This window comes from Corvus cornix, chromosome 13 (assembly GCF_000738735.6).
Source record: "Corvus cornix cornix isolate S_Up_H32 chromosome 13, ASM73873v5, whole genome shotgun sequence".
Classification (NCBI taxonomy): Eukaryota; Metazoa; Chordata; class Aves; order Passeriformes; family Corvidae; genus Corvus; species Corvus cornix.
The window spans coordinates 11,403,902-11,431,857 of record NC_046343.1 but is presented as its reverse complement, the minus strand read 5'-3'; the positions used below and the strand labels follow the sequence as shown (position 1 = coordinate 11,431,857).

General features: G+C 42.3%; 1 protein-coding gene across 1 annotated transcript; it reads right to left on the bottom strand.

The window, feature by feature from the left end:
• Nucleotides 1–322: 322 nt before the first annotated feature.
• LOC104697996 (solute carrier family 22 member 5-like) lies at nt 323–27,917 on the bottom strand. The gene is made up of 10 exons (XM_010413112.2): nt 27,437–27,917; nt 18,817–18,920; nt 16,112–16,266; nt 14,588–14,759; nt 13,495–13,621; nt 9,836–9,936; nt 6,809–7,023; nt 5,366–5,548; nt 4,777–4,912; nt 323–4,210 (listed from the first exon to the last, which is right to left on the bottom strand). Exons 1-10 carry the CDS (start codon nt 27,827–27,829, stop codon nt 4,123–4,125), a joined length of 1,674 nt encoding a protein of 557 aa, XP_010411414.2. The 5' UTR covers nt 27,830–27,917; the 3' UTR covers nt 323–4,122.
• Nucleotides 27,918–27,956: the final 39 nt, after the last annotated feature.

The window sequence follows — 27,956 nt, the reverse complement described above, 5'->3', positions numbered from 1 at the left end:
TAGAGAGGCAGAATCTCCTCTTTCGACCTGCTGGTTATCCTAAAAGGGCTTGTTTCATTTTGCTCAGATCCCAGGCAGCACATCTGAGTTGCACAAGTGCTGCTGGCACCTCTGGCTGGGCTCTGGGCTGATGGGCTCCTGGGCACTGCAGGACTGTTGCTATTTGGATGCACACAGTGACCTCTTACACAAGGATCCAGGGTACAGACAGTCCAAGAGATCTCAGACTGGCTGTTAAACAATGAAACTTCACACCAATAGCCTTTCAATAGATATTAGGATATATTTCTAAACATGAAGATGAAAAAACAGAAAGAATATGTAATTTTAAAGATAATTCCAGATATTTTATTCTGAATTTTACAAATAACAAGCATTTCTCTATAAAAAAACTAGGGTAAGAATCAATGTAGGTACAGCTAGGAATATTTACATTCTTAGAAGAAATTTATATATCTTTCTATATACAAGGCTGTGGCCATTACCAGTTTAAGGTACTCCCAAAGACATTTCTAAGTAAGGCTTTATGGTCCTGAGCCGATTCCATGCTTCTAGAAAATCATTTACAACTGCCAGGGGTAAGGTTCTATTTTACAAATACTGAAACAGGTATTGCAGTCCAGCTCCCTAGGCAATGCACCCCCTTCCTGTGTACCCACCCACCCCAAATGCTCACTTGGAAAGGGGGGAAGGGTTCACACCTCTTCACAAAATAATGTCAGAAGTCAGCCAAAGTTGCCTCATTATGGAAGATGAAATACTAAATGATGCTCATGGGAGCAATTACATTCACTGTCAGGAGAGTCAGAGATTCTAACAATTATTGACTGTGGAACACAAACATCACAAGCAGTTGTGGTACCTTTTGAGTTAATGGCATTTCCACTTGCAAGCAAAGAAACCGAAGTCACAGGATTATCTGACATGCCTGAGGTGATGACAGGAGTCAGCCTGAGATCTGGAAAGGAAGAGATCCTTGTCCCCAACTTGAGGCCATACACTATTTCCCTTGGTGAAGATAACTGCATTGTGATTATTCTCTGGCAACAGGAATCCTACCTAACTAGGTAACTATAACATGGATTGCTGCTGTGATACAGGTTTTAGGCACCCAAACCATGCAGGATTTCCCAGGTTAAGGTCAGTCTAGATGTCAAAGTCTATTTCATCTTCCTCCTCCACAGCATAAGCACACAGGTTTGTCACAACTCCTCTTCCAAAGGTCAATTCTGACCTTTCTCCCTATTCTGCAGGTGTATCTGTCGTCACACTCTATGCTGCAAATCATATCTGTTGCCAGCACGGCTGCCACTCTAAAATTTGCCCATGACTGTATCAGGTCCTTTTATCTATATCTTGTCTATTAAAATATTTCCTCAGTTTCTTTTGGAGATGCCTGTTAGCTGGATTCTATCTACCCACTAGAACAAGATCCTCGGTTTAGAGCTGAAATTGAAAAGAGTAGGATAAAACAGTAAGTACAAAATAACCCAGTCTGCTGTATCAGTTATGTTCTACATTTCTGACTCAGACTTTGTTTTTAAAAACATAAGCAAGGGGAAAAACCTTTTTTTGACACAAAGTGATTGCCATTGAGTTTTGTAGTATTAATCACAACCAGGAAATTCCCTGATTTTTCTGGATTAAAAAAAACCAAACAAACCAACAATAACAACAGAAAACCTCACAAAGAACTTCAGTAAACATTAAAATATTTAAATATTCAAGAGCAAAAGTCTCTCTTTCAAGGCACATACTTTGATAAAACAGTGAGTAAGAAATTATACCTGAAACAGATGTTAAATGGACATTGCACTTTAGGACTGGAATTTCCAGACTAAATCATGTATCAGGCAAGCATGTATCTTACATTTCAGGGTATTTTCTGAAGCTGTTTACAGGAAGAGAGTTATGGGACATGGTTGTTTACACTGGCAAATTCATTACAAGGAAGTTGCAACTGAATGTGTTTTGCCTCAGATTCCTGTGGTTATCAGATTGTTCTTCTACACACACACAAAAAATGCTGCTTCTCAATGTTCCAGTTCCTAGACATAAGGTTTACAAAGGAAAATATCTGTACGTTTTACAACATACTCTTATGTTTGCAATGAGTTAAGGCTGTAAGCCTTACAAATCAGGTCATATTTTTTTGGGCAAGGGGAACTGGCTGTTACATGCACTCCCCTGACATGTATTTGCTCATGTCAAGGCTGTTCTGTGATGTGCAGTGAGGCTTGTAAAATCCAGATTCTCAGTTTTGGCAGTAGCCTCAAATCACACGCTGCATTTTAAACCTGCCTGCTCAGGGCTTGTCAACCTACTAAATAGGAGTGACACAACCTGACCCAAGCTTTGGATTTCTTTCCTTGGAAAGCTGACAACACTATGTTTGTCAGTATCATTCTCTGGCCCGGTGATATCGGTCAGCTTCCTGCTGCATTCGGACATTAAAATCCTAAATAAAGAGGTGAGAAAATGCAGAAAAAGTGAAGCAAACCCTAGAGCTCAAGACACTGGTAGGAAGAATTTAACCAAACCAAACCACTATAGTCTATACAGCATTTCTGCTTTCTTCCTCTGACAAGCAGTCCAAGGCACACATCAGTCCCACTGCTGGAGTCTGTTACCAAGGCCAGAATTTGGGATATTGATTAATGAAAGACTGGAATCAGCCAACACTACCTACATATTTAAATACCATAGGAAAATGCAAAACTTCCCCAACCAGCTGCTGCAGTAGAGTAAGGACCCTGAGAGTTTAGGCTACAAAGATTTAGGCTGTTTATTATTATTGTCTTAATTTAACAAGACAGAACAAAACACAAGCGCCATGAGAGAGAAACCTTTCACCGTTCACACCTGTCACACTATAACCAGCACAGCACAAATAGAGACTGTGTGTACAGATATAATGTATATTTAACAAAACACAGGTAATGCCAAACTCCACAGCACAAAGAACAGTATCTTGGCAGACTGTCAACAAGATCTGTGGGTTTGCTGGGTTTTTAAAAAACGATTTAAAAGCAATTCAGTGATTCCACAAGTTAAATGGAACAACAGACCTCACAGCAATCATACAGTTGACGCTTGAGGATCGAGAACCAGTGGTCAGAAATATATTCGGAGTTTTGTTCTCAGTACATTCCACGACGAGGTCAATGCAGTGGCATGATTAACACAAAAATTTACAACTGAATATATTAATTGTGTGAGTGTGTATATGCACAAGTGGGAAAACATAGGACAGGAGAATTGTTTCCGTCATCCAAATTGCACAGAAAACATTAAAACAATTTACACATAAAACTTCCACCACACACTGAAAGGGGAGAAGCCCAAACTAACACCACTCCCTCAATACACAGGTGAAACCATTTGCATTATTTAGAATAAATCCAGCCTGAAAACAGGCCACATCCAAGGTCAGATGTAAACAACTTCACCAAGAAGGTACAGCTGAAATCCAGCACTCGAATCAAGTGAATTTTGTGAACAAAATTTCAGTGCTAAATACTTTGAGCAAGACAATCCTTTCAGTCTATGCTGAAAAAAACATATCAGATTTTGAGAATTAACTCTAACCTTTCTTTGCATCTTTCTCAATTTGGTAACAAATTCAGCACATGCAAAGTCATTTGAGGAAGATCACAGAGAGGCGCATTCTCATAACCTTCACTATAATAAATAAGTTTCCTGTCCAGAAACAGAAGTCAAGGAACCAAAAGCAATGAGCAGCTTTTTCAGGCAATTTTTACCTCTTGATGTAAGCATTACCTCAGGGGAAGGTTCACTGAATAATCCAGGCACCTTGCCAGCCCTTGAACTCATTTTCAAGTATCTTTCAGCTGAACTATACATGTAGAGTTACAAAGGATTGATCAGATTTTGCTCCATGGTAGTACTGCAGGAACACAACCGTGGCTGAAAAATCTCATTGAAGGCTACAAAAGTATTTATGTTCATATAAAAAGAGAAGGTTGGGAACACAGTGTTTAAATTAATAAATAAGGTTAAAATTACAGAAAACAAAGGGTTGCCACTAGCCCTTTCTAGAATGAATTTCAGAAGAAAAGTCCATTTAACTTTCAGTCCACCAGGAAGTACATAGGAGTCCCATCAAAAAGCTGTGCTTTTAAAAATATCCGGATTTTCTTCTTCCTCCTTGGAATCCCTCGTGCTACTAGATGGAGGCCTGTATTCTAATCTGGGGGTCAAAGAAAGAAAAAAGAAAATAACTTTAAAAACAGATCAGAGAACTTAGAAAAAAAAATCGGAATCCTGTCTGACATTACAGCCTCCTAATTTTAATATCCTGTTGACTTCAGTTGAACAGGTCTTATACTACTACATCTACGCTCATGTGTCATCTTCAACCAGAGCCATGACAAAAGGCCAAGCGCTCTCAGTGCCTCTTAGATTAGCTGAACTAAACTGGAAAAGTTCAGCTCTTCCCCAGCACTTAGGACACTTTCAGGACCTAAAATAATAGATTATAACCCACAATGTGTCCCTATACCTTGATAAAGCAACACATTTTTAAAATGCATTCCTCAGATGTACTTCTATTAAGTCATCAGAGTCAAATGATAAATTTGGAGCTGAGAGATGTACACATGAACATTTATACTTGGGAAGAAGGACCAAGACTTCAGCCAAGCTTTTGTTCAACAGAATACTACCTTTGCTGCCAAAACCAGCCTCTCCCTCTGATCATACCTAGGCGAGTCCACTCCCCAGAGCAGAGCCGTGTTAAGATCAGACAGCACTTACCCTTTCACCAGCAGCATTTGATCAATGGTGTCAGGAAGAGGCATACCGTAGCTTTCAGGCAGAAATAGTGTCAGAATTCCTGACAACACAGTCAGGCTGCCCATCAGAATATAAGGCAGGAATCGATCATAGGCACCTAGGAAAACACACACACACGAAAAAAAAAAAAAGTAGCATCAGCTCTAAGTCTCTGATAATTGCCCAGAGAAGCTGTGGATGCCCCATCCCTGAAGTGCTCAAGACCAGGTTGGACAGGGCAGGGAGCAACCTAGTCTAGTGGAAGGTGTCCCTGCCTATGGCAGGGGAGTGGAATGAGATGATCTTTAAGGTCCCTTCCAACCCAAACCATTCTGGGGTAGCGTGGTAATGTTTGTACCAAGGTACAGGGCTTTACCAGTGCAAGATTTGTGCTTTCAGTAAAAACAAAACCAACCAACCCCCATCACAGCCTAACATTCAAAGTATATGTTGTTATAAATGGTGTTGTAGGAACTCAAGAGAGCGGAAATAAATAGCTGTAAGAAGTGTCCTTATTGAGGCAAGAGAATTGAGTCTCCAGAGCATCTCTCCAGCAGACCAGTTAACTCACCAAGGTAAACAAAGTAAGGCGAGAGGATGCTGCCCAGTCTGGAGGCCATGGAACTTGCTCCAACTCCCATGTTTCTTACTACTGTTGGGTAGAGCTCAGCCGTGTAAACATAAACCATTGAGAAGGCAGATGTGATTCCAAACTTCCCCAACATCACCAGTAGAATAGACAGCGCATGAATATCTGAATTCCAAACACAGTAAGAACTTTAGCTCTCGCAATTCATGGTATTCCTTAATTCCTTTGTGTTTGTGTAACTCCTGCCTAATTAACTGCAGTATCTGGTGTCTTTTTTCCCTGTACATATCCACAAACATAAGCAACGTTCTTTTTTAATTTTTTATTTTTTAAATAACTAGAAGTCAACATTTCCATTTTCTCTTGAGAATGGGGCTTCCTGCCAAGTAAAAAATAAGAACAGAGCCAGAACTGCTGAGATCCTCTCAGGTTTCAGGGGCCAGACCTCTGCTGTTGCAAAAAAAGCCGTATATCCCTTTTAAATAAAGTGAACGAAGTAAAACATTTGAAACAAATAATTTTATTTTAGGTTTCCTAAAAACCTGTTTTTTCATTAACATTCTTAGCTACATTCTTAGTTTCATTAACATTCTTAGCGATAGTAATTTAATTATAGGAATTTGGGTTGACTAACTGGGACAGTTAAGATTTGAAAATCAAAACAGATCATATCAGTGTCCAATTGACTCGAAGAACAGGGGAAAAAAAAAACAAACCTGAGAATGCAGCACACATACTACCTGTATAAAATAAACAAGGTAGTTCTTGCAAGTTCTCCTTTGTATATTCTTTGATTTGTAAATGAGTCCTAGGCAACAACACCTCCCCTTATATTCAACATTATTATCAGTAATGACTCCACAGCCCTATTAATCTAACTGGACTAAAGATACATACAGTTTGAGATCCAATAAATGTTACTTGGCCTTCCTTTTCAGTTGCTACACATTATTTTAACTATTAACAGTAATTCAGTACAAGCATCTCTGCTTATCAAAAATGCTTCCACAATGACTTCATTGAATGTAACACTTTAAACAAGCTCTAAAGTCATCAATAGCTGTTTGGGAAGTGAGTTTGGCAGCCTCTTGGTAACTTCCACTTACCAAATTCTGATTAGTCTAGTCCTGGTTTTACACCTGGACCTTACCAGGACTACAGAGATGTTACTTTAGAGGCAAAACTGGACTACAACTCTAATCCCAACAGATCACAAAGCCAATGCCCCACCTTTCAAACTGTATCTGAATGACATGTTGTGGGAGTTCCTTGTGTAGAGCACTGAGAACCAAGGAAGAGGGGCAAAGATAGGACATTAGTATCTGTATTTACTTCCCTGAGGACACTTTTCCTCCACATCCGCCCTGTGCACGGTACTGCACGTCACCTATCATACATATGTGAGATCAACTAATGATTCCATACGTGAAGGCACCAGCTGAATGAAGAGAAGAACACAGCCTCCCAAGAATAACGCAGCAGCCACTGAGTACCGTCGGGGCAGATTGCGAAGCAGCAGCCAGGAAATGATGTAGGCTGGGACTTCAATCACTGCTGAGAGGAAGCAGTTCACATACACGTCTCCATGCAAGTTAGGTGTGTCAAGAGAAAGTCCAAAATAGCCAACCGATATTATCATCCTGAAAGAAACAATAGCAGGGTCAAACAAATCTCTCTTCTTCCTCAGGTTGGCATGAACCTCTTCTACATTTCCATCAAGCACAGAAATGGCTGTGTAAGGCAAATTCAGCATCTGGCAGACTTGTTCACCTCTGAAGCAGCTGAAGTGCTGACTTCAGAAACAGCAAGTTAACAATTAAACCATGCAGATGCTTTTGATCTTTCAGACTGCTCTTGATTTCAAAGAAAAAAATACATTACCCTGGGAGGAAAGCGATGGTCATTCACACTGCAGTAATGCAGTAGTTACCATTCCTATAGTTTATAGCCTTAATCTGAAAGTCTGAGCTGCTGAATTTTATTGCTGCTGAGGCCTACAGCAGCTTTCCATATGAAGTCAGAGAAGAGGAGTATGGCATCCTGGCAGGCCCAAACAGCCCATGATTTTCTCTGCCATGCCCCAAGTGGGCTGGGCAGCATCCAAATCACATTGGCATGGCTGGGTGCCTGGGCTGGTCAGTGCAGCAGGACAGAGCTTGGTGACTGGACCACTGCCATCTTAATTTCCTGACAGATGAGAGCTGGCTTTCATGTGATCCAGGGAAATACACAACTGGCCTTGGAGACAAACCCTGTCATATCTTGCGAGATGCTGGGTAGAGAAGGTTAAGCTTCACCAACAAGTATAACGTGGTAAACAAGGAAACAATGGGCAGTGGATCAGGACATGTCTAGGTGCAAACATGACGCACAGAACACTTGGCACTTCATCTCCTCCAGCATCTACCTTATAACAGAACCTGGAGCAAAATCACTGGCACAGCACCAAGTGCACCACTGACAAAAGATTAGCTCTTCCTCCTCCTCACTGCATATTGGAAGAGCCTTCATGGTCCAGTTGCTTAAAATAAAGTTGCTTAATGTACCTGGGAAGGTATGAAGTGACCCAGCTGAGAGTAACCCCCTCCCTGCTGCTGTGGTGCCCTGACCTAAGCTGTTGTTCTCAGAAGTAGTTCTGCAGTGTTTTTCACACCCTGTGCTCCTTGGAGTTATTTTTATATACAAACTGTAATGCTGGGACTCCCTTTTGGTAGCAGTTTGCCTTAGCTTATCACACTGGCAAACCTTGATATAGTTATATATTTTGTAGGAAAACTTTAGTGGTAGTTACACATCCCAGGGTGCCAAGAAGCCAAACTTCCTCATCCCTGGTACAAACCCTGCAAAGGGTATAGTTTAATGGCCTGTTACTTAGTCAAAATTAACAAAACACTCAGCACTACGTAAAGGTGATATACTGCTGTCTGCAATCATCCTCTTTTATAGCCCTTTTTTGTGAGAACTTTTAATTAATGACACAGAATATACCATCAGTATATTTCCACCATGGGTTGGAAAACCATGTGCTGTGAGGAAGCACAGGACATTATATCTTTCTTTTTTGGGAAATTAATTTAAAGGAGATCAGGTCACTGACATGCAAATTAGAATAGCGAAAAAATTGCCCAACCTAACTGAATACTTTTCTGCAAGATGAGGTAAGATTGTGCAAGTCAACTGTAGTACCTGTTTGACTCTTCCTGCCTATCATAAAACTTGATTTTTGATGTGGTAAAAAGCCCTTCAGTGTGGGTTACTGAATCCAATAGAATGTATTACATATTGTCATGTCAGTGTTTCTCTCAGCTGGTTCATCCTACCAAAAATGCTGTTCAAACAGGTTTTACCTTTGATTTCTACAACCACACAAACAAAACTGGCTGTGCCCAGGAGCTACTGCCCCACATCAAGGAGATGAGAAGTAGGGCAGTCTCACTTCCGATTAAACATGAGAGTCAGTGACTGGACTTGAGAGGTAAGACATTATATAGACACCTTACTGACATTTCTGCAAGGAACAAACATTACTCTACTTTTTGAGCTGTTTTTTGCACAGGTTCCCTTCTCAGTGCTTGTGGCCTTGTGCTTGGTGATGGACCAGAGAATCTGGCTTAAATATTAGCCAAATCATCCTCTGACCCAAGATGCCACATCATCTTGTATGTGCTGGCAGGTCAGTGGACTGAACTCCAAGGCTCTGCCTCACTAAGGCGCAGGAACTTTGTTCAAAAAAGGCAGCATATGAACTTAGTTGGCTCCAAAGCACTTGAGGGACCTTCTTGGTTTGGTCACTAGGTACATGTACTAATTAAACCTCACTTGTAGAGCCTCTGGCAGGTTGTAAGTTACCCTCTCTGTTTACAGCTTTACTGAGATTTCTAGTAAAGGAAAATAACAACCATTTAATCAAATCGAGCATTAAGTATGGCTTCAGCTAGTGAAAACCAAGCTGAAGATGACAAGTAGACAAAGCAGACAGCAGGAAAATATAGGGAAAACTCATATGAGAACTTAAAAGGCAGCATTATCCCTTTAAGAGCCAATACAAAAGAAATGGAAAGATTCTCCCCTAAGTCAGGCATTATGTTCAGATCCCTGGGCAAAAGTTCTCTGGGCAGAAGTAGTCTCACTGGGGGTAGGGCATGACTCACTCCTCTAAAAAGACTTTGTTACCATGAGAAGAACATTCCCCAAGGCCCAGGATCAGGCAGCATTCCCACACATCCATTGCCAGCGGATCGGATTCTTGCTCACTTCAGGATAAGCCTGACTGCTTCAGAAAGGAACACCAATCCAGATGTGTTTCTACACTGTCACCAAAATGAAGAACCTATGTAACCGGAATTTTGTTATTTCAGCCAGCTAGTCATTGATTTTTGAGCTGTTTTGTCCGTATCTCTTCAGAATACCTTAGTATTTAAAGTTACATACTCCTGAATCACACTTGCTTACCAAAGAAGCACCGACATAATTGTGATAGTTAGGATATTTCGGGTTTTCATTAGATCCAAAATGGTGTATGTCTGCTGCTTCTGGGAATTCACATCTTGTAGCTGTAAAAGAGCAAACAACAAACAAAACATGGGAACTTTAACTTCCTGAAAAAATAATTATGAAACCAACTTATACCTCAGTATTTTGATCTGCTGAAACAGGTGCCTGACTTCTAACAAAACACATGTAAGAGCCAACTACTTGTGAAAGTAGAAGCTCCTCTCTAATTTAAAGTCACTTAAAATTTAGACTAAAACTCTTAATTCCCGTGACCAGTGACAGGACTCAAAGAAACTGCGTGATGCTGAGTCAGGGAATGTTTAGGCTGGGTATCAGGAAAAGGTTCTTCACGCAGAGGGTGGCTGGGCACTGGAACAGGCTCCCCAAGAAAGTGGTCACAGCACCAAGCCTGACACAGCCCAGGAAGCATTTGGACAATGCTCTCAGGCACATGATGTGACTCTTGGGGTGTCTTGTGCAGGGCCAGGAGTTGGACTTGATGATCTGTGTGGGTCCCTTCCAGCTCAGCACATTCTATGATTCTATAGCAATAATTTTCTTTGCCTGAGGCTTCACAAAACAACTGCATTTTGTTACTTGAATTATAAAGCAACAGCATTAATTCATGATTTGTATGTCACTACTGGAAGGGTTCTTATGTCCAGTTTTGAGCAGTGCACCTTAAGAATCAGGTGAATCAACTGCACTCATACTGGGAAGAGAGTAATAAGGATGATGAGACTTTTGAAAAAAAGTAGAGGGTTTCTTTAGCCTAAGGGCCAGAAGACCAAGGACATCTTAAAAGACCCAGAATAGTCTTCAAACACCAGGAAAAAAAGTGATAAACTGTCCTCTATGTCCATTGGAGACACAGCAACAGTCAACAAGATTAAACTGCAGCTGGGCAGTTAGTAAATGACTCCTCAAGCTGGACCTAAGAGTAATGTATTTAAACTGAGACAAACTGGCTAACAAGCTGAAGAGTGCCCATCATTATCTAGTCTGTTTTTGAGATCATCTTCTAAGAATATAAACAAAAAGACAACAAACTTCTCCTTTTCCCATTAAACTTTCCAGCCCCTCAATATAAAATCACTTCCATGTAAACAATGCAAGGGTAATCATCCATGAAGTATGAGAACAAGTTTTGTGCTTGGTAAGACTGTAAAAAAAGAAAGGTTGTTTTTTTTTTTTTAATTAGGACTTTAATTTAGACTCCTAAAGAGGGGGACCAAGGGAGAGATTTTTCAAAATATGGAAAAGGTGATTTAAGAGGATAAATTCCGTTGATTAAAACTATCAGCTCTGATAAAGCAACCTGGAGTTTGTGTAACCTCTGCAGTAATTTTTCTAAGTGACAGCTGGTTCTGAAGATCTGGATAATGAACTAGCAGTCTGGTACATGCCAAATTTCAGTGTATTTGCTTTCATAAATCCCATTTTCTACAAAAGGCAAACAGTCCTTTACCTTTACTGCCTGCAGGCAAACTTACATCACACAAACTGTAGTCACTTCACAGCTCATAGCCCTTTCTCATAAATCACATGATCTTTCCTAAGTATCCTCCAGTTCTGCCACTATTTGTTGCCAAGAAAAAAAAAAAAAAGAAGAAACAAGCAAACCATAAAACAAAACCAGGAAGAGAAAAATTCAGAGTCAGTTGATGAGAAAAAGGGCCCTTGCCTTTTAAGAGCTGGATAAGCAGACAACATAATCTTTACCAGGACAGGCTCAAACAAGAAGCTATGAGAGAAGGGCAGGGAAGCCAAAATGATGGCTCGAAATGAAACCTATCATCCAAACATTTCTGTCCCCCTCTTAAGGCATAATTCAACCAACCAGGCCCTATTTGTGCTCCGCAGCTGGTTTGTGACTTGTCACCTCCTGGACCTCAACTGGCTTGAAATCTCTGGAATCAAAATTCTGCAGTTGCCTCTCTCCAGCTGCATGGTGTTTGAGGGACTCTCCAAACATAAGCTCAGGTGGCTCCTCCATCCCAAATGCAGGAAGGCAAAGGGCCAGCCAGATTTCTGAGCACCTCTGCAGGATAAACATGCTTCCTAAACCCTCAAGAGGCTGTAAACCTTCTGCTTTCCAGCTCTTCAGATAGCAGACACAAGAACAGCATAAACACACCACTGATGCAAAGGAGTTTTGCACAGATCTTTTGGCCACAGCACAACTTTTACCTTAGAAAGTAAAGAGACGGACAGAGTTCTGCATGTTGATCAAGCTCATTTTCCTTTGATCGTCAGAAAGTTAGTACATTTTTGAGAGCTGAGGTGCTAATGTCTGTAAATATGCACTACATTCTCCAGCCCACCCTGCTGCAACATCAGCATTTCCCCTTGTCCAGCACTCTCTGGAACAAAATCCCTACTCTTGCCCCTGCCTTCTGCTGCTTCACTAACCAACCCCATTCAGAGACAGCAAACATATCAGTGTTTCTAAGAACAAAAGTGAAGATTCCGGGAACAGTGACCTTAGGCAGGTGTTGGAGCCAGAGCTTATTTTCTGTTCTCCTGCTGCAGTGCTGGAGATTAGTTTTCATGGCTACAGCATGAGAAAGAAAAAGAAAAAAAAGGAAAAGGTGTATTCTAATGAAGATCCAGAGAAAAAGGTATCAGGAGTGTGTTTTCTTGGCATTCTCACTCTGTTCCAGTAAGATCAGGATGTTTGCCCTACTATCTACTAATAAGTCTGGACAAGCAGCTTTGTCTGCACCTCAGCTGACTTCAACACAAGGGAACCTGTTTCAAATCTCAGTTGCAAACACCTATAGCCTAATGGCTTCCCATTCTCCTTAGCCCAGGACAGAGGCATTGTAAAGCAAGTAAGTATATTCTACTCGTTATATATATATATATCATAAGTATTCTCACTTAAATGACAAGACACTGTCAATTGTCAACCATCAACTGCCCAGACAGATTCTGGACATCTGTCAAGGAAGGTGCCCACTCTCCTGGAATATGCAAATGGTTTATCTGACTTTTGGAGGTCATGTTTGAATGTGTATGGAACTGCTTCTATACCATAAGGGCACCCAACAGCTCAGACAAAGGGAAGATTTCCAGAGAAAACAGGGACATGTAGGAAGAAAGAGATGGGAAAGATACCTGTCACTACTTCACCTGAAAGGGGCTCAAGTTTTGCTTTCCTTAACGTGGATTAGAAATTGGAATTGAGTATGAACTAGAATAACAGTATTTCCAATGTCACTGGCCAGGATTAGCCCTGTGTTAGACTTATACAGAGTTATATTACAGACTGAGTAAGTACAGAATCTGTTTGGTGCAAGTATTTAGATCACTAAGCAATAGGCACCTCAAATTCATTATCCTCCCCTGAAAAATAGAGTTTTAAAGGAAAAAGGGCAGCTGTAAACTGGATGAAAAAGATGTTTGCGTTAGAATTCATGTTGGCATTCCCATGGGAAAAGGCTTTGCAAATCTCAATGAAGGGAAAGGGTATTGTGCTTTTCAGCAGAAAATGATGATCTTTCACCCACTTGAGAAGCACATAACACAGTGCAGGCATAACTCCATTCATCTGTCTGGAATTAATTGCTTTACATAAAGTCCAGCAAACAACTGGACTGCCAAACAAATCTTACCTCACTAGGGTCAAGTATTACATCTGGGGCTGTAATGCCATTAGTTTTTGCAGCTTTTCGGATGATGTCTTCTGCCTCCTGAAACCTCCCCTGGGAGATCAACCACCGTGGAGATTCCGGAATGACCCTGCAGAGAAGGTTCAGGATAACAAGCTTGCATTTCCATAGAAAGCACTGCTGAAGGCACCAATACACATTGTTCCAGGCAGGCAGGAAGATCTCCAAACATGCCACATCTTGCAGGAATTAGTGCAGTGACAACAGAAATCAGATTTACAAGAGCAGACTAGTGAATGGAACAAGACCAGACTAATATGCCCTTATGGATTTCAGAAGCGCTGAAGGAATTAGCAACAACTCAGAAAAAAGAGCAATCCAAACATTCAAAGTAAGGGAAAACATTAATTAAAGAAATTCAGAAATGTGAACACACAAGCAGCACGCTGTATGTTAAGAAGCATATCCTTAGAGGCTAACACATATAAAATTAGTAACTGGAAATTCTGTCACAGAAAAGCAAGTCAGAGAGCGGAATTCCCCACCCATTCGATTGTGTAAGAACCCGGATGGAAGCACAAACACAACTGCTACTGTAAGTGAAGGAACACCACCACCATGTGGACTATTTCAGCTTTACATGCCACCCAAAAGCAGTACTTTAACAACTACAGAAGAAAACACGGAAGCCCCACAGCTGCGCAAGTACTGTTTTGTAGTTTGTCATATCTGTGTCACCTTACCAATGCCCAGAACAACTGGTTTTTCCTTATGCCCTTAGATCAGACCTATACTTAAAAGCCTGTGAATTTCAGTTGGTGCAGAAGTATGAGTTTTATTGACCTTTTTTTGCTTTCTTTTCATGTACAAGACTTAATTTTACAAAAGCCTACAGAAAATGAAGAGTAGGTTTTTTGGGCACCAGTCAGATCACATACAACACCATGGACTGACAGCTAAATGACTGGGAGAGTAAAGGACACAACATCCATTCTTCACCCACCCATTCCTGAATTTCATTAGCTTGAAGTGATCTTAAAAATATGCAGACAGGACCTTCTAAAGACTAAAGTCTTGTAAGTTAGTTAATACTCACCACCAGAGTGGGATACAGAGCAGCCCAGGCAGGGTAAGAGCCAGCAGCAGCATCCGCCAGTCTCGGATGAAGAAAGCAAACAGTGGCAGCAACATGTAACCAAATGAGTAAAATATGCACACACCCAGTGTGCAGAACAGCACACGGATTGATTTGCCAAGGATTTCTGTGCCTGTTCAAAACAGCAAAGGGATATTAACATTTTAACTTAATAGCAACTAAGTAACTTAAAAAAAATACCCCGGGCAATTGGCTTTGAAATGCACTGCAGAGTTGTAGGATATAGCACTCTGCTGAAGCACCACAGAGCTGCTTCATGCTGCGATCCTGCATCAATGGAGGTAATTACACGAGTAAAAGAATGAGAACTGGGCCACATAACATTTCTGTAGCTCAGTATGTAGGTCATATTTCTGTAATTTTATCTTTTTAGAATCTCACATTTTACCTGAAGAGCTGAAATCACCTGACATTCTCATCAGTTAACCTTAGCTTGATCTCCAGAATCCTCTCCAGCTTATGAAGAGTAACCAGCTTCTTTAAAGAATAATTCAAAGGTGCCTAAAGTAAGTTCCCAACCTGTATCACCCTCTAAAAGACTATTTAACCAAAAAGCTCACAGTCTTTTTGGGTAGACATATGGAACTCATGTTGGTCACAAAGACCAGGCTACTGGCAGGGGAATTAAACGCACAAACAGGGGTCAGTGCCCCCCCCGAAATGTTTTGGGACCTGCAAATCAAAAGACAGAGAAAAAAAAAATACAATCTTTCTTGTTTCCACAGAAATCAAAGAAGATTCCAGCAGTTGCAGAAGGCTGGGTGCAGTGAGGTTAGCTAAGCACTGCTTTCACTCCTGAACTGGCCTTCCTTGCCTCAAAAGGAATTTATTGCCACCATTTGGTACTTTGGACAGTGAGGTCACTGAAAACAACACTAATCATTTATTTTTTAAAAAATCTGAGATTCATGAGGTAATTCACATTCCCATGATTAAATAAGGTCTTAGGTAGCTTGAAAGTAATACAAAGCAAAAGTCATGACGACATTTAAATTTTTACTATAGGCTGTTTAAAGAAGAGTTTATAAAAATTACTCTACCTATCTTGGTTGTCTTTAAACTGAACAGGTATTTAGGCCCCAAAATGGACATCAGAAATCCCTGAAAAATCATAGACTCATGGAATGGTTTGGGCTGGAAGAGACCTTAAAGATCATCTAGTTCCAAACCCCAAAAAATCATGTCTCACATGTCTTATCTCTCCAACTAGAAGATGGACTTTATTTCAAATAGTCAGGTTCTGGGGCTTCGCCTCTTTTAGGATGGTCAACCACAGAACTAATTCGAATTGCACCTCTATCAGCTGGAAGTTTCCAAGGAGAAGGCAGGTTATCCACGCATGGTGAGACCACACTCTTAACAGCGTTGCTTGGCAAAACAAATCAACCCTAAGACAACATCGAAAAGGAGCAGGAAAAGCACAAGATGAAAGGACACATGCAGTGCCCAGCAGGACTTTCATACCAAGAACAAATGCTGCCACGTAGTTAGATATCTGTCCCATGCCAACCAGCACAAACAACACTGAAAACATCTCCCAGCTGGTAGAGAAGACCTGTATGAAACTGAAGCCAGTCTGCATTGCCAGAGTTGCAAACAGCACATTCTTCCTGCCAAACCTTCCACGGACAGATTAAAAAAAGAAAGAGAAGGGGAAAAAATATATGATTAAACAACAATGAATGAAATCTTCAGAAACAGAAAAATAAAATTACTTACATGCATACTTAAAGAGATACAAAATGTCTGCAAAAAGCAGAGGTTCAGGAAATGTGACACAGGCACAACTATTCTAAACACATTAAAAAAATCACTGGCCAAGAGAAAGTAATATTCCAAGGGCTGCTAGTTAAGTTGTCTTTAAGTATATGCTGGAACACTATTCCTTTCTTACTGATAGGATGAGCCGGGAAACAAATCATCAGGAACAAGTTACTTAAAGTGCATGAGTATCCAATGCTTCTCCTCCTCCAAGGAGCACAGAGTCCATGACACAGATCAACATGTTGAAAAAGAAAAAAAAACGAAGGCTTCTGGAAGAGAGGTAAAACTCAGATTTGGAAGATGCTATTGGCAGTCAGCAACCCCATGCCACAATCTTCATTCCATTTGGTTTAAAAATGAACAAAATTAAGGGATTCTAGAAGATCTCCTGATGAAGTATTAAAAGAAACCAACCCAAAAAACAAAGAGAAAAGAAATTCAACTAAACCCATCAAGCTGCTCTAGGAGTGGTTGCTGATGTCCTGGCCCAGGCAGCCCCACGCTGCCGGGACAGGACATGCTGAGTGCAGGTTTCACAACTCCAAAGTCCAAGTTGATCTGCAGGTCTACAGCGAGTGCCATGGGCATCAGGTGGGTCACAATGCATGAAGAACAGACTGTTACTTGAACCCCCCAAATACTTTGTCAACCTTCATGTCTCAGGCTCACCGCAGGCAGCAGAACACTGTAGGCAGCCTCACTGGAGCATTCTCCTCATGGAGAGAAGGAGCTCTTGACCAGGAGCTTGCTGTCCTTCAGTGGCTACAAGTAACTGGATGAGCTGCATCGATGGCCTCCTCACCTGCACCTGGTGAGGATCTGTGCTACTACGGGAAGGAGATGCAGGAGACTGCCAGGAGTGTGAAGGTAGGAAGCTCATGGATTCCAGCACCGGAACAACTCCTGCTTCACCTGCCGGGTAGTCACTATGGGAGACACTCGGGATCCTTGTAGCAGACAAAGACCTCTTTGGAAGGAAGTACCTAAGCCTTCTGAAGCAGTAGGACCAGGAAAAGGTGGTGAGAGATTCCCCACAGGGAGGAGGGGAATCGCCCCTCACATGGGAGGGCAGCAGGAAGGCAGGGAGCTCTGCCTGGGGATGGGTGACAAGCCAGCTGAGATCATGGGTTGGGATTAGCAGGGGTGGCAGGTGTCTGCTGCAGCCACCTGATCAGAAAGAAGCAAATAGGGCCTGCTGCAGGGCACCACGGGAACCCTCCTTATGTCCAAAGGCACTGGCCATCATAAGGGCTTCAATCACTCCAGGACACGCTGGAAAGACAAAACCCAGGAGGTTTCTGGAGCTCACCAGTGATGACTTCCTAACACAGATGGTTGAGGAGCTGACAAAAGGGAGACACTGCTGGACTTCCACGCAAACAAGGGAGCACTGTCTGGGGGTGTGAAGGCTGGCAGCAGCCTGCTGGCCATGCAGTGCTGAAGAGCAGGATCACGAGGGGAGGAACAAAGCAGAAGGCAGGCTCACAGAGAGAGCAAACACTGGCCTGCCCAGGGACTTCTTTGGAAAAAAATCATGGCATATAGCTTTGGAGAGAAGTACAGGAGGCCTGGCTAATTTTTAAAGATCACTGTCTCTGAGCTCAAGATTGGTCCAACCTGATAGGAAAGAAACTATGGAAAGGCCTTAAATGATGCCACAAGATTTGTGGCATAGAGATTATGTTTCAATGAAACAGAAACTCTGCAAGTATCAGCAAATTAGAGGACCACATACTGTTCTCAGGGAATTAGGAAGACAGCACACAATGCATTGCACAGCAAAGCCCAGGGAGAGAATCAGAAAAACTGAGCTATACAAAATAGAACCAACTGGTGGCATCACAAAAACTAATAGCGCCTTCCTTCTTTTCTAATGTTTGTACCTATAAACAAGAAAGTTTTGTTTCTCTGGAGTAGCTGAACAGCATTTATGCTTTGGAGCTTCCACAAACACAGATCATTGGACTTCAATGCTGTATTTCATGATGAGAAAGAGAAGCTATAGCTGTTTATAAAAAGAGAAATCCCAATTTGACCTAAAAAAAAGGAAAACAAGCCTCAGGGATCCCTCTGAACGTAGTCCAAAATAGAAGAGAATGTCATTGATCCAATTTTTCCAGACAAAACTTATCTCCTATGCCTGTTTTCTGGCATAAAAGCAGTTTGCTCTAGAGTGATTTTGTTGCAAGAACAAACAGATATAGATAACACCTACTAACAATCTTTGTAATATTCTGTTCTAGTTCAGGACATTTCTCTACACACTCTGTATACACTCAGGTTAGACATTCACAGAACAAAGACACATTAGTGGTTGCAGAAACACACTTGTAGGAAAGCTGACATACAAGAACTGCCTACAAATGAGCATCAAAGAGACAGCAGCTCTGGGGTATATACTTTACTTGTCTGAGAGCTGTCCTGAGATGAAAGATCCCAGCAGGACACCCACAAAGAACAGGGAGGTGCTCAGAGGTCCCTTCCAGTCGTTGGCACATACGAGATTCCACTGCAGGGAGAGAGAATTGGAAAGTCTTTTAATTAACAGGATTTCCCCTCCCTCCTAAACTCTGCTGAGCTGGGTTTGGAAGGAGTGAGAACAGAATTACAGAATAGTTTGGGCTGGAAGGGACCTTACAGACATCTCATTCCAACCCCCTGCCATGGGCAGGGACACCTTCCACTATCCCAGGTTACTCCAAGCCCCGTCCAACCTGGCCTTGAACACTTCCAGGGATGGGGCAGCCACAGCTTCTCTGGGCAACCTGTGCCAGGTCCTCATGACCCTCACAGGGAAGAATTTCTTCCTAATATCCAATATAACCCTGCCCTCTGTCAGTATGAAGACATTCCCCCTTGTCTTGTCACTGCATGACCTTGCAAACAGTTCCCTAACTTGATTTCCCTGCATATAGTAATGTTTCCTATTAAAAATTCACAAATTTAAGAAAAACTGAACTATTGAAACAAGAATATAGAAAGAAGGAGCCTCTTTATTACATTTTAATATGGTTTTGAGAGACAGGAGACTGCTCATTCTTCACTGGAAATCTAACTAACTTCAATTAGAATCTTTGGAATACAAATTGAAATATACACCAAGAAAACAAAGATTTCAAAAATTAAAACAAAAATGAGGAATAAAAGAAAATATTTATTATATAAAGTCTTCAATAGTTTTCAAGCTCCTACCCAGTTCAGTCAGATGCTTTTGAAACAGCACTCATGTTATTTTTCCATCTACATAAACTACTATTATTCTTAGTTCTGTTTTGGTTATCTGGGGGGAAAAAGTGTGTAAATATTAGAAGAAAGGACAAAACCCAGCAGGGATCCCTCATCCCCTCCTTCACAGCTATGCTGTGACTGGAGGAGTTCCCAGAGCTCTCCCAGTACCTGCTGCCAGAGGGCAGGTGCTGCAGCCCTGCAGGAGAGAAACTGGGAGGCTGCAGATGTTTCTGATGTGAGACCAAACCCTCCTGAGCTTAGTTATTCAAACGGCTCCCTTCTGATGTTTTAGCAATGGAAAATTTTACGTTTTAACCTGTATTAAAAAGGCTTAAATGAAAATATTTACCCTTACCTTAATAATTAATCCGCCTTGTCTCCCAATTACAAATAATTCAGTATATATTTTTTTCAAATTGTACTGGAACACCCTTCAATGCTTTGATCTGCTCCATAAGAAATGCAGTTGCTGTGTGTCCCAGCTCCCCCACCCATCTCATCCGTAGTCCCACATGTGGGAATGCTGATGTTTTGCTGTCTGCCAGCCCCACCTCCTCAGCACTAAGCCTTTGACTCCAGGAATCTCACAGCCCTCAGCCTGTTAACAGTCATGCTACAACTACATCCTAGTCCATGTTTTAAGGCTGGAGGATCACTTAAAACTATGCAGAGACTGAACAACACCAGCAATGGCCTTCCACTGCCAGATCCCTGTGTCAAAATGCAACTGAGCCATCACTTATTTCATGGAATAGCATCCAATTTTGAATTAAAACTGGGAACTGTTCCAGAGATGAAATATTGCCATTCACACAGGCTGCACTCTCATCAGCTGTCTAACTTTAGCTGCCAGTCCTTACACTATCTTATAAGAGAGTCATCATAATTATTATTCTTAAGGTCAAAATGCACCTTTTTCCAATTTGTAACTGTATTCAGGTCATTTCATAATCTCTCCATTGATAAATCTGTTTGTGGTTTTATGTCTGTAAAATCTCTCATTCTATCAGATTTCATAACCCTCAACATTTCTTCCGCAGACCTTTCCAGCCTCACAGCACCTGAAGCTCAGGTACCAGCACTCCAGCAGTGCTCCAATACATCCCACCAACACCATCGATTAAGCATCACTACAGAAGCTCCTTCCAGAACTGTGGCTTTCTAATGTGTTAACAAATGTATCCCACTCATGTTAAGGAACTGAACTTACTATAGTTATCAATATCATTTAGATTATGAACTATAATTAACATTTATAGTTAAATCTGTATTATTCAACAAAAGCTGTACTTCATTATAGATTAAAGAAAGTTTGAGCCTTTCTGTGATGACCACAGAGGCTAAACCAGCTAGGAAGATTAAGTAAAATATACATGGCAACTTGGAAATACCAGCAAATGATTGTTATCAAATTTATAATTTATACAGGCCAAAGGTTTCAGTGGTTATAATATTCCTCTGTATTGATAACACCTACCAGAGAAACAAACACCACAAATACAAATCCTGCTGTTATAAAGACTTGCCTAGTCACAAGAAGTTATCTTTGTATCAACTACTGAAGTCAGACATCCTCAATAACTCAACTAAAATCTTTCTTGGTGATTAGTCTGTGATTATTAAATAGGTCATTACTTTCCAGCTGATTACCCTGTGCCTGTGAGTCCACCATCTCCTTTCATCTGTCCTACACCCTGCACTTTGGCACAAGGCTTGCAGAACACTGGGATTTCCAGACACTGACATGTTTGTGTTCTATAACAAACATTTTCATCAGATCACTGGAGACCTTTCTTGGAAAAGTTCATGGTATTAAAACGTTTAGCACAGCTCTGCCAAAACCTTCTTGCATTATACTGAGCATTCAAATGTGGCAATGATTACCAGATTGTTTTTCTGGCCTCTCTGTTAAAGCACGGTGAGGAGCTGTCATGCTTAAGACCACTTGAACCGGGCACCAAAGTGAACTTCAACACCAAACTTCCAAGTAGAACTACGTTGGTTGTTCAATACCAGTTATTTACAGACTCCACAGAAGCACAACAATTAGAACAAAGGGATTTTAAGGTCCATTACCCTTTGCCGCAGTAAATAAATGTCAAAGTCTTCAACTTATTAATGACACACCTATAAGGTCTATTATATTGCTTGTCAGTGATGATGGCATCAGCCTTCCAGAATCATTTTGCAACCATATCCTTCCCTCAACTGCACATTGTCCAAGAGGAAGTCACCAAAGCATTACTGCTGGAAGACCAGCATGGAAAAGAGCAAGTGTCCCAGGAGTAGTTACTAATTAAACCCTGCTGCTGGCAGTGCTGTTTGGACACAGCATAACGTGACCCAGTGCTCTAAAATCATGTGCTATTTTCACTTCTTAGTATCCTTTGAACGAGCCTGCTAGCTGTAACAGCCTTTGCCCCAGTGAACAAGATAAGGTTAACCTTGGCAAGGTATCTGGGCTTCAAATGGGAGAAAAACATTTCCGCTCTGTTTTCAAAGAGCAGCTGCTGATGTTGTGAAGCATCGAGCTGCTCAACACTGGTACCCAATGGAATAGAGCATTCTTGCTCTATTTTGTTATAACTCTAGGGCATCCTCTGTTGCAGTTTAAACTTGTCTTCTTACTCATCTTAGAGATATTTTGTGATTTTTGTACTTCCTAGGCAATTCATCAGGTTTGGGTGATGTCTGTCAGCAGCCTCACACCCAGCATAAATGATCACTTGTGCACTGGAGTTGGGGTGTGCTTATGCACCTCCATAAGCAGATTCCTGGCTGATGACAGTCACTGGTGAAGACAGCTGGGAAGAGGGGATGGAGAAAAGAAGACAGGCTATGGACATGGCCAGGAATGTGGACAGTTTGGGTTAGAAGGCAGGGGGACCAAAAAGGAGAGGGACTGAAGCAGTTGCTTCTCAAGCACAGGTTTGGGGCCTGAGTATGAAACAGTCCCAGGCACTTACAGTCATCACTTACACACCTCTCTAGGAGAGCACTTTCCAAATTCTGCTTCATCTCTTACATGCCAGCTGCCTGGAACCATGTCTCCAAATCCTTTGCTATAAAGGCAAGCCCAGTGACAAAACTAAGAAAAATAAAAACTCTATAAATTACTCCCTCAGATCTCCTCCCTCCCACAAACTCAAGACCCTTCCCCAATGCCATTACAAGAACCCTAAACAAAGCTGGACTGCGACAAATACAAAACTTCAAGAGCCTCACTTGGTTATACTCCTGTCCTACAAGGAAAAGCCTTATAGGAAAAAAATTTTACAGCTATAAGATACTGTCTTCCCATTCCTTTATTTTATTTTTTTAAACTCTTTTCCTGTCTTCCTGAGAATAACATGCATAATTGAAAAATTAGGTGGGTAGTTCCATGTATTAATATTTTCTTTTTAAAAATCAACATGTTAGCAAGACTTTTTGAAGCTAGGCCAATACCCTGTATTCTCTCCTTCCACTTGCTCCTCTCACCAAATAGAGGCAGATTCTTCAAAAAAATCTCAGTCTCACAATCAAGTACTGACAACCTTTGATTCTGAATCTGGTTTTGTTTATATCCATACAAGTATTCTCTGCTTACTTGAGGGTGATGAGTGTTATTAAACACCCTTTCCTCTAAAAACACATTTGTATATTCCAGATACTTAGAAGTTCTAGATGTTACATTGAAGCTTATTATCTAAAGCAAACAGAAGTCTGTATCTACAAAACACGTATTCTGCTTGATTTTCCCCCCTCTAGTTGTTTTACTTTTTTACAGAGATAAAACTTGCATAGAACATGAAGGAAATTGCCAAATATTTTACAATTCCAGCGCAGAAACTGAACTGTTCCCCATACATCACATTTTTGAGATGGCTGGAGAAAAAGGAAATGGGGCACTGCCATCAGCAACTGAGAAGCCTGAGGTGAGTTTGAATTTAAAAGTAAAGGTGACATAAAGGGAATTTTACCTTGTCATTAACTGTCCACAGTGCCTCTGAAAGAGCACTGCTTCCATTTAACAATATCAACTGCAGGCCTATCATTCTTTAATAATACTAATCTTATTTTATATTGCAATGTCAGAAATACCTGCACTTTGTACAATTCTGAACAGTACTGCATGATGTGCTTTTTAAATCACACCTTGAAAAACACAGCATTTTACGAATACCTTTGTATATCTGTCAGACATTCATATTTACCTATTAAATGAAAACTAGACTTTCTTTTCCTTCTTCTGACAAGACTAATAATACTAAGCTTTTGTACCTGCAAATCACCTAAAGGTCTTCCCACAGCTTGACCAGCTCCCAGAGATGAGAAGTTCTCAGTATGAACTTCAGCCACAAAGATAAGCAGATATTAACCTACAACAATAACAAAGAAGCACCTGTTTTAAAAGATGATAAATAATGGAGGTGGCTAATGTTAATGAAGAGTTGGGTGAGAACTGAACCTGGATGACACAGGGTTGATTTACAATTCAGCTGCTGGCTCCACTCCTGCAACAGCCTGGTCTAGTGGAAGGTGTCCCTGTCCATGCCAGGGGGCTTGGAATTGGATAATCTTTAAGGTCCCTCCCAACCCAAACCATTCTATGATTCTATGACTCTATAAATTACAACGTCTAGCATAAGCCTGTGTTTTTATTTTGGCAAAGTGAAACAACACTTTCCTTCACTTGCTGCCTTCCAACAGAGTGAACATTGAAACCTCTGGTTAACCATCTGTGCCACAGAGGCCATGTGTCGTCCACATATCACTGCTGCAGTCTCCCCTTGCTTCCTGAAGCCCCGGCATAACCCACTCATCTCCAGGGAGTGGGGTCTGACAGCACAGCAGGGCACTTGAATCCCTGGGGTGTAGAGAATGGAAACCTCTGGGCCCTTGTCTCTGCACAGAGCTTTCTCTCCCTGAACACCCATACAGGATGGAACACCAGCCCTGCACTAAGCCTCTGAACACCTGGCAATTCCCACCATGTGCATTCTTCCTCTGCAAAAGCCAACAGTCCCTAAAGTTTGCCAATAGCAAAACAGAAACAAACCATGCAAATCTGGCATATACCACCTGCACTGATTTCAAACTGATGACCAATATAACAACTTTTTTAGAAGCTGAGGATGAATAAGTGTATCCAAAATTCAGTGTCTGTTCACTGTTTAAGAATTACTCTTGTGTGAACTAAAATGTTCAGACTGATGTATCATCTAACACCCCATTATATCATATTTCTAGTGCACTCATGCCCTTAACTCCACTGCTCAATTCTACTCCAGGTTATTCTGTATAGCCCCATAACAGCCATGACTGGCAGAAGTTAACCTTTTCCCTTAATTACTCCTGGTTTAATCCTTTTACTACCATGTATGAACTTTTACTACTCCTACATTCATTTTTTACAGGACTTGTGGAGGAATTAGAATTACACAGTTGGCTTCTTGAGCCAAAATAAAGCCCTTCTTGTCCCCTGAGCTACAGCATTTCAAAGAGTAAAAGATAGAATGGGATTTTGTTACACTGGAGCTGGTTAAATACTGCAGACTGGCTAATAACAACCTTCTGTTGTTAGTCTGTTAGAAAAGAAAGTCTCTCTTCAAGTGAGAGAGAACTGAATGTTTTAAGTCTCCCCTGAAAAGCAGAACCATAAACAAGGTTTCTCTAAATTCATGAGAGATTCAGCAAAAAACTTTCTTTAAAAAAAAAATCCCCCTTCCCCCTCCCAGTGTCAGCTATAGAAATCTGGGACAAAGGTCCTCATGATTATTCAACAAGTCAGAGATATGCAACTAAACACAAGATTAGTTAATCATAAAAGCAGCACCACCAAGCAAAGAAATTAAACAAGTTTAACACTGAAAACCTGTAAGTGTGTGAAAGGCCACAGCTCTTGCAAAACACCCTCAGAAGCACTGATATTAAAGGAGAAAAAAATACTGCCTCAGTGCACGATGCCTGGGCAGACAAACATTGCCTCCCACGGACACGGGACATCTGCCAAGTCACACAGACAACGGGCCAGGGCTGGGGGAGTCTCAGCACTATGTCAGCAGCTCCCTATTCTTATAGATTGTAAAACTCCTGGATGATACCCCAATAGCTCAAGACATTTTAATTTATATCAAGCCAAAGCTGAGTGAAGCTCCAAAAACAAAGCACCATATCTAAGCCAGGATAACCATCATAGCACAACACTCAAAACAACACCCGTGTGTCCGCCTGTGAACAGGCCTGCCTGAGAAGATGCCAACTGCCTTACGCTGCCCTGAGAGCACTCAGCCTTTCACAACAGTGCATTTTAGCAAGGACTGCAGCCTAGAAATTCTGAGCAGCTTTCCTCTCGAGGAAGACAGCAGTTCATTAGAAACAGATGAGGCAATGCCTTGCGCCACTTGTCAGAATCGCTCAAACCCTTGACTGAGTTTTCAACAACTCCCATGTCCCCATTTCCAATCCTCCCTCTGCTGCCATTGCTCCTCTTCTGTGTTCCCCAGTCACCCGTAGTCCTCTGTGCCCAGATCAGCTTATGATCATTTAGTACTCACATTCATCACTATCCAAACACTGATCACAACCCAATGTGCAAAGCAAGAAAAAATGGCAGATTTTTATGGAGCTCCAGCTCCATAAAACTTATGTCCAGGCAATGGGAGTGTACAAACTTTGTAAGCCTTCTGAAAAAGGCTTATACTTGTATTGAAATTCAAGTATTCCTCAAAAGTACTCCTCAAAATCCATTTCCTTGCTCCTTAAGTCAACCTGCAGCTGTGGGCCTGGACAGCTTTCATCTGAAAACAGAGTGACAATCAGCACAGCTTCACCTTTGGTTGGCTGCCCACACCCCAGACTTGACACTCAAGGGGTGTATCTGCACAGACAAAAACATGACCTGTCCCAGCACAGAGACCAAAGCAGAGGCACTGTGGGCACACGGCAAAGTTCAGGGCCCTTTGAATAAAGCATCAAACCAGGACTCCCCAACCTGTGCATTTTGCACAACTCAGGATGACTCTCAACTCTGAAAGTGGTGACACATTGGCACAGACTGCCCAGAGAAACTATGAATGCCCCATCCCTGGAAGTGTTCAAGGCAGGGTTGGACAGGGCTTGCAACAATCTGGTCTAGTGGAAGGTGTTCCTGCCCATGGCCAGGGGGTTGGAACTAGATGTTTCTTAAGGCCCCTTCCAACCCAAACCACTCTGTGGTTCTATGAGTTCTACCACCTTTATTTTTTTAAAGGAAGAACACGAATGCTGTTGATCTCCACAGTTCAAAGAGACATCTCTGTCACACCAAGCAAGCTGAACCCAGTGCTGACCCTGCTCCAGCCCGTTGCACAGATACCTGATGAATCAATAAGCAGTTACACACGGTGACCAGTCTCGCTGGGTAAGGAAACAGGCTGCACTTCGAAGCTCATTATAGAAACAAAGAATGTTAATGGATTGGAATGGACCTTAAAGATCATCTAGTGCCTGCCATGGACAGGGATGCCTCCCACTAGACCAGGTTGCTCAAGGCCGTATCCAAGCTGGCCTTGAACACTGGGGATCCACAACCTCCCTGGGCAATCCAGGGTTTCACCACCCTCACTATAAAAATTTCCTTCCTCGTTTTTATGCAAACGAAAGCGAACAGAAGACCTCAAAATAAACTCCGCATGGCAAGTTTCACAGCAGATCAGTGTGCCGGCAGAAACCCCAGAACGCGGCGGAGCTGCACCGGTGCTGCGATAACCCCACGGTTCTCCACGGCACCCCGGGGCTGCCCAAGAGTCCCCTCCCGCTCCCGCGGCCGCGCACCTCGGTGACGATGGTGGAGCGATAGACATCGCGGCTGTACTCCCAGCCGTCCAGGCACGGCTCCTGCTCCACTGCCTCCAGCTCTACGTCGGAGCCGGGTCGCAGCCCCAGCGCCGAGAAGTTGGCGAGCGCGGCCAGGCGGTAGCGGCGGCAGCGGCTCGGCGCCTCCTGCCCGCCCCGCAGCTCCAGCGGGATGCTGGCGTTGCGCCACTCGCCGCTCAGGTTGGCCCCGCGGGGCACGACGCACCGGTGCTCGGGGGTGCCGGCCAGGAACACGATGGAGAGGCCGTTGAAGCCATTGGGAATGATGCTGGCGCTGAGTAGAAAGAAAATGAGGCGCTGGAAGCGGCCCCACTCGCCCAGGAAGGCGGTGGCCGCGTCGTAGTCGCGCATAGCGCAGCCGAACTACAGCCGCTGACGCGCGGAACGGTCTGGCGCGGGCAGGAAGCAACCACCCCGCGCCATGGGCCGGGCCGGGCCGGGGGTGGGGTTTGCAGGCGGAGGCCGCGCAGGTGGCGCC